This window comes from Mercurialis annua, linkage group LG8, assembly GCF_937616625.2.
Source record: "Mercurialis annua linkage group LG8, ddMerAnnu1.2, whole genome shotgun sequence".
Classification (NCBI taxonomy): domain Eukaryota; kingdom Viridiplantae; phylum Streptophyta; class Magnoliopsida; order Malpighiales; family Euphorbiaceae; genus Mercurialis; species Mercurialis annua.
Window position 1 is genome coordinate 34033614 of NC_065577.1, and position 7809 is coordinate 34041422.

At 31.2% G+C, this 7809-nt stretch overlaps 1 protein-coding gene across 1 annotated transcript; it reads left to right on the forward strand.

Annotated features, from left to right (window-relative positions):
• Positions 1–1989: 1989 nt before the first annotated feature.
• LOC126659610 (stemmadenine O-acetyltransferase-like) lies at positions 1990–3419 on the forward strand. The gene has a single exon (XM_050352913.2). It carries the CDS (start codon positions 2008–2010, stop codon positions 3352–3354), a length of 1347 nt encoding a protein of 448 aa, XP_050208870.1. The 5' UTR covers positions 1990–2007; the 3' UTR covers positions 3355–3419.
• The last annotated feature ends 4390 nt before the right edge of the window (positions 3420–7809 follow it).

Here is a 7809-nt window from a genome sequence, read left to right on the forward strand (position 1 = left end):
TATGATATATAAGCTTCAAAAAAAAGATAATTAAAATATAATCTAAAAAAATAGTTAGAAAGGATAAGTTGTAGATAACCTAAAACTCTTTAATTAAATATTTATTTGAATGATATTCAAATTAATGATGGTGAAAACAATACAAAAGTTAAAGTAGTTATTAATTTTTAATTAAATAATTAGATATGAAAAAACTTTATACCTATCCAAATAGCAACACCTTTGAAATTGATCAAATTTTCATGTGAATCTAGAAGAAATTGTTAAGTAAATTTGGTCTACCACGTTATCTATGGAGTAACCTATCACATTATGACACGTCATTAAAACACTGGCACTATCGTAATTTTATTTATTACTTTTTTACATTTTTAAATAGTAATATTACAATAGTTGCATTATTTTAATGGCGTGTTATAATATGATAAGTTTAGTTCATGGATGACGTGGTGGACTGAATTTACCTAAAAATTTCTCGTGAATTTAGTTCACTACATATAATTAGAAACTACGTATTAATGATGTGAAATACGACATAAATATATTAAACAATTCAATCAATATATAACACATCAATTAATCAATTTAAAATTAAAATTAAGTACCCATTAATTAAAACTAAGTGTTTACGTACTTAACATATTTATACCATGTGGCACATCATTAATAGATAGTCTAAAATTGTACGTGGCGAACTGAATTCACTAAAAAATTCTCATTGCAAATGTCTCATTAATTTGTTGTATAAATGATATGCATAATCGGTGACTAAAATAAAATAAATTACTTTAATCAAACGATTTATTAATTGAGTTTTTCAGAAGAAGAAAATCAAATTAAATGACATATATATTAAACTGAATAATATATTGCTTAACTTTTTTTTAAGACCAAACGACATTATAATTTGGTTTTTAAATTTTCCAGATAAAAATTATTCGATCCCTTTTAAAATATTTTTTTAGGTATTTATCAATCTAAAACATTTTGAAATCCGGATGGAACAACCATCCCAACTCCCTCTATTCTAGTTCTGCCTCTGAGCACAGCTGTTATTTTTTTACAATTAATCATTCACATTCCTTTAAGTATATACTCCCTCCGGACTATAATATTTCTCGCATTTGAGAATTGTTTTTAATATTTGTCATGTTAAAATATCAAAAGAGTAATGCTATTTTTTCATGTTTGCCCCAATTAATTTATTAAAAGAATACAATAAACAAATGAAAATAGTAGTCATAAATGTAAACAAATTTTAATGTAGAATTAACTTAGTAAAAGTATTTATAAATTAAAATATATTAATTATTTTCTTAATTTTTGTGCCAAAAATGCGGCAAATATTATAGACCGGATAGAGTATGCTCCTATATATTGCGATAGGTAAACTTAAGGTAATAAATTTACCGTCAAAAGTGTCTACATTATATAAAATAATGATTACTAATAGTTTTATAGTAATAGTGTAACAAATGATGCAATTAATAGCGATAATTAATTATAAAGGATCTATATAATAAAAAGTAATCAACCTTTTGTCATTTTAATTATGCCGTTTCTAAATCGTCATTTTCATAATAAACTATCAATTTTTTCTAAATTCATACACCGTTCAAAAATCCGGTAAAAATTGTTGAATTGACAACCGAATAGTGAAATGTCATAATAAACCGAATAGTGACACGTCATCAATTTTTATCGGATTATTAAACGGTGTATGCATTTGAGAAAAATTGGTGGTTGGTATATGAAAATAACGATTTTTAAACGGCATAATTAAAATGCCAAAATGTGTAAAGTTTGTGAATTTTTATTTATGACATTACCTCATAAATAAACACTAAATTTTCTTATGCCTAGACTGCCTACACCATGAACCACAGTTTTTACTTCATTCTAGAAAAGTAGAAACCGTCTAATAAATGGTAGTGTAGTGCTGCTGCTCCAATATATAACTACTCCAGAGATTTTTAGTTCATAGCAAAATCTAGTCTTAGTTTAGAAATGCAAATAAAGGTTCAAATTGTTTCAAAAGAAATGGTGAAGATATCATCTTCACCATCGATTCAACATCATAAACCTCATAAACTCTCATTCTTCGATCAACTTACTCCTACAACTTATGTTCCAGTCATTCTATTTTACCCTATCAAAAACATTTCACCATCAACCCTATCATCAAAATTAAAGGTTGCACTATTCAAAACTCTCAATCTCTATTACCCTCTCAGCGGAAGGGCAACGGATAATCTCTATATCGATCGTTTCGACGAAGGTGTTCCGTTTCTTGAAGCGCAAGTAAATTGTTCATTCTCTTATTTTCTTAAACATCACGAACCCGAGTCACTAAACTCTTTGCTTCCATGCGAACCATTCAGCAAGGTGGCGGATCAAATGAACGCGCCTTTAACCGCAGTTCAGATCAACATTTTTAATTGTGGATCAGGAATAGCATTGGGTTGGTGTATGTCACATAAGAGTTTTGATGCAGCTACAGCTTCAAGTTTTTCTACTACTTGGGCTTCATTTTGTCGTGGAGATCTGCACGATGTTGTAGAGCCTGATCTCGAGCAAGGGAACATATATTTTCCATCACTAACTAAAATTCCTGAAAATAATTTGTCTTTATTGGAAAAGTTATGGTTTGTTACTAAAGCAGATTACGTTACGAGGAGATTCGTGTTCAACGCGAAAGCAATTGGCGCCCTTACGACTAAGGCGAAAGGTAAAGCTGAAAAAGAACCATCTCGGATTCAAACGTTGTCGTGTTTCATTTGGAAATGCAGTATGGCTGCATCAAAATCAATATCAGGAACACCAAAGGTATCTATTCTTGTGGAGGCGACGAATCTCAGGCGAAAAACAAGTCCGCCCATGAAAGATAGTTCCATTGGGAATCTGTTTTGGTGGGCTGTAGCAATGGCTAATTTTAGTGATGCAAACAGTGTAGAGCTAAATGAACTGGTGAGCATGCTAAGCGAATCGGTTGATCTGTATAAAACCGATTATACGCATAGTTTTCAAGGCGAAAAAGGGTTCGAAACGATGTCGGATTTCTGCGAGCATTTAAGAGAGGTACTATCTTCGGAAGAGCCTGACATTTTTGGATTTACAAGCTGGTCTAAAGCGCCTTTCACAAGACCTAATTTTGGATGGGGAGAGCCTTACTGGGTTGGTGTAATGGGAAAACCAGGACAAGAATTTAGAAATATGACTGTGTTTGTTGATGCAAAGGATGGTAAAGGGATTGAAGCTTGGATTACTTTAGATGAAAAAAGAATGGCGATTTTACTACAAGATCCCGAGTTCTTGGAATTTGCTTCTCCAAATCCTAGGTTTTCTAGCATCTGATAATAATTGTCCTTTTGAGATTTTGCGTACTTTTGTTTTATTTTGTATTGGCATGTATCTTTTCTACGTACTCTAATTAATATCTTTCTTGTTCATCTATATATCTATATACTTATGATAGGGTTAAAAAAATTAATTACTAAATTATAGTATTTATTATAAGGTTAAAAATATTTTGTAATCACGGAGTTATGAACATTTTATACTATGGTAACCAATATTTTATTTGTTATATTTTGGTGATTCAATTTTTATTTTCGTTATAAAAAGAGGTTACTTATTTGATATGATTATCCGAAATGATTCCATTTTTGCATGCTCTATAAATTATTGGTTGCTACGTAAAAGTTTATAATTCAAGTCTCCTTTTCAAAAAAAATTGAAAACCTTTAATTGTCACAAATATGAACAAGACATTTCTGGTTTTTATTTTCTTTTTGAAGAAACCAAAAATAAATGTTTGACAGTTGACAGTATATTTATGGTTTTTATTTTCTTTTGGAAGATAGCAAAAATAATTGTTTGACAGTAGACAGTGATGCTCGCCAACCTCTTGCAGCAGTAGTCGGTAGACAAATAAATGTTGGGAAAAGGGTCAAATGAGCCCTTCATGTTTGGCCTGAGGAGCTGATTGGCCCTCTATGTTTGGAAAGGTGCTAAAACACACTTAACGTTTAAAAAATAGCTCAAATAAGCCCCTTCTTCTAACACCGTTTAAAAACTGGCAATTATTGCTCAGGTGGCATCTGACGTGGCTTAATAAACTTGAGGTGGTTCAAATATGCCCTCAATGTTTAGCATATAATTCAAATATACCCTTCATGTATAAAAATGTTCAACTATGCCCTTCACGTATAAAAATGTTTAAATATGCTTTTCATGTCTAAAAAGGTTCAAATATGCACTTAATGTATAAAAATGTTCAAATATGTCCTTCATGTATGAAAAAGTACAAATTGAATTTGAGCATCAAAATACTTCGCTTGATAAGCCCGCGTGCCTGGTCGAGCTTTAATAAAAAAATTATTCTTTATTATTATACATTTAAACACAATAAAATTTTATTGTTTTCATAAAATTTTATTTTTAAATATTTATACATATAATCAAATCGAATCGAGTTTGAATTTCAATTATTCTATCGAGTTTGAGCTCAAACTTCTAAAATGATATTTTATCAAATTAAGTTTCAAACTTTAAACTTTAAAATTGAATCGATCTCGAAACTGATTGTATTTTTCTTAGAATAATTGAATCTCAAAACGAATTAAAAATGAAATATCTATATTTTTTTATCAAAATTGAACTAATAAACCAAAATTTATAATCAAACTCACCGAAAGTTATCAGTTTGGTCGGTTAATTTGGTCGATCGATAATTGTGCTCACCCTTACTGGTGATATTTGAACCTATTTACTCAAGGCTTATTTGAACTTTTTCATACATGAAAGGTATATTTGAACCTATCATTAATGAAGGGCATATTTGAATCTTTTCATACATGAAGGGCATATTTGAACCTTTTCATACATGAAGGGCATATTTGAACCGCATGTCAAACATTGAGGGCATGTTTGAACCAACTCATGTTCAAAAAGCCACGTCAAATTCCAAGTAGGCAAGAATTAACGGATTTTCAAACGGTGTTAAAAAGAGGGGCTTATTTGAGTTTTTTTAAAAACGTTAGGTGTGTTTTAGCACCTTTCCGAACATAGAGGGCCAATAAGCTCCTCAGGCTAAACATAAAGGGCATATTTAACCCTTTTCCCATAAATGTTTGATAGTAATAAATGAATCATATTCATAAATTTGAATATTTTATTTTTCGTCTTTTTACTTTTTTTTTATTTCACTCCACTTATATTTTTTTAATTAATTTAAGTAATAAAAATGGATCAAAGTAATATATTTCCATTTAACTAAAAAATATGATTAATATATTTCAATCAGTAAAAATACATGGTTAAATTAGCATTTGTTATATATACCATCGAACTAATACGAAACTACTATGACACTTCTATGAAACTTATAGAACTTTTGTATTCAAATCATTTAAAACTGATTTGAACTTTTAAAGTATTATAATATTTGGATGAAATTCTTTTGAAAATTAACTTTCATATAACTTATTTGAAGTTTTTCGAAGGCAAAACCCATACGGAAGCCCCTGTACTTTATCTGTTTTGTTCGAAAGGTCCCTATGACAAAGTTTGTCACGTCTGAATCCTTATACTTGTCATAATCCTTATATTAAGGCCCTTCAGTGGACGGAAATCGGCAAGTGTCTCACACTCTCCGTTAACGAGAGTGAAAGGGAAAAAAAGTCATTGTAATTATTACTTTTTATATAAATGGTGACATGGCATGATGACTGGGCGTCTTCTATTCATCTTCTCTTTTTTTAATCTCCATTAAAAAAGTGCAGGTGATAACATTTTTTCACCAAACATTAACCACGATGAAGTTTCCCTCCATAGATCACAATAATCAAGCCATTTACCTCTTCCTTTAATCTCAAACTATTCTTTTTCTTGTCCACCTGCAAATCTCGCATGCACCAAATCGACAAACACTCCTAACCCATTTTCTAAACAAAAACAACACCATTTTTTTATCTTTTGCTAAAATCTAATGTCATTTTTTTTGCTTAACTCAAATTTAGTAAACCAAAAAACGAGGACCCATTTTCCCAATCTGGGGTTTTGTCCTAGATTCGGGTTAATGGGTTGCGTTATCTCCAAAAAATGGTCATCCGTGCCGGAGCTGCTACTTCTTCTTCCTCGCTGTATTTCGGTTTTATTAATCGGAGCACCAATGTTTCATCAAGACAGCCATCTGGGTCTTTGAATTTTGATCTCAAATGTGAAAAGGACAAAAAAGATGTTGATAATAATAATGATGACCATAATAAGCAGAGTGAGAAGGAGAGAAATGGGTTTGATCAAAGTGGTAATCTTGATAAGTTTAGAAGAAGAAGCTCTAGCAGAAAGAGTGCGAGTTGAAACCTTTTGAAAAGCGTTAGCAGCAAGAACCATTTGTTGAGATTGTAATCTAAATTTTTTGCTTGTAGATCTTGAAAGAACCACTTGTTGAGATACTTTAATTTCTATCTCTGGTTGCGGAAAGATGAACGGTGATGTATGTGTCCAAGAAAGGAGAAGTAGTTGGCTTATTAAGAGATGGTCGGAGAATTAAAAAAATTGCAGCGCCGATTGTTATTGAAAGGTGAACGACCATGGAATATGGCAGAGAGTGGTGTTGGGGTGAAATCAAAGAGAAGGTTGGTTAGAATGAAAACCAAATGGTGGGGTCCACATGTTTAACATGTAGTAAAAAAGAGAGGAGTTAGTTGATGACATGGATAATCAAAAGAGCAATTTAGCTCCGTTAGTTAACAGAAAGAGAGAGTGTCATGCAATTGCCAATTTCTGTCCACTAAAGGACCTTAAAGTAAGAATTATGAGAAGTACAGGGATCCGGACGTAACAAACTTTGGAGTAAGGACCTTTCGAACAAAACCGATAAAGTAGAAGGGCTTCCGCATGGGTTTTGCCTTTTTCGAAATGTATTATAGAAACTTTTATAAAGATTTTTGACAAATTGTTAAGTATTTCATATAATTTTTTTAACAAAACACTAGTATAATTATTTTCAGAACTTCCTAATAGTTTCATGACTGTTTCATCAAATGCTAACAGCAGAACTATTTTCTGCTTCTCAGTATTGTGCTTCAGTTTGTGCTTCTCAGTTGTGATCCAAGTAACTTCGAGATTCAACCAATCCAATTCATTCCTTATGAGCTAAGTTTCCTTGATCCAAGTGAATCAAGATGCAGCTTATCAAACAAGAAAAAATTTATTGAGTTAGTTATTCTCCAGCTTATATATGTTAGTTAAGATTGAACCAATATAATAGTGACATGTGAACAGAGTTTGTTAAATATGTTTGTTAGTTAAGATTTAACCAATATAATAGTGACATGTGTACAGAGTTTGTTAAATATGTTATACTGCCTTGTAGTATAAAAGGCATGAGGTTGTAATCTGTTTTTCCCTAATGATAATGTTGTTTTTCAATTCTATTCTCTGAAATCTTGATATGGTATCAGAGCATTATCATTGACAGTTATTTTTTCTTTCTCAAATTTTCCTGAGAAACAAACACTCTTACCCATTCATTTTTTTCTCACCTGATTCTTTTGATATGATCGATTGTTGATTATGACTGCCAATGTTTCTGCAAATGCATGGAGACAAGAAGAAAATCCTTCAAGTCTCTTCTACATACATCCAAACGAGACTCCAGCTCTTGTTTTGGTCACTCCTGTTTTGAATGGCCAGAATTTTCATTCCTGGTCCAGATCAATGAAAAGATCTTTATTAGCTAAGAACAAAATGAAGATCATAGATGGTACAATTCCAATTCCTAGCAAGGATAATCCATTATAGTCA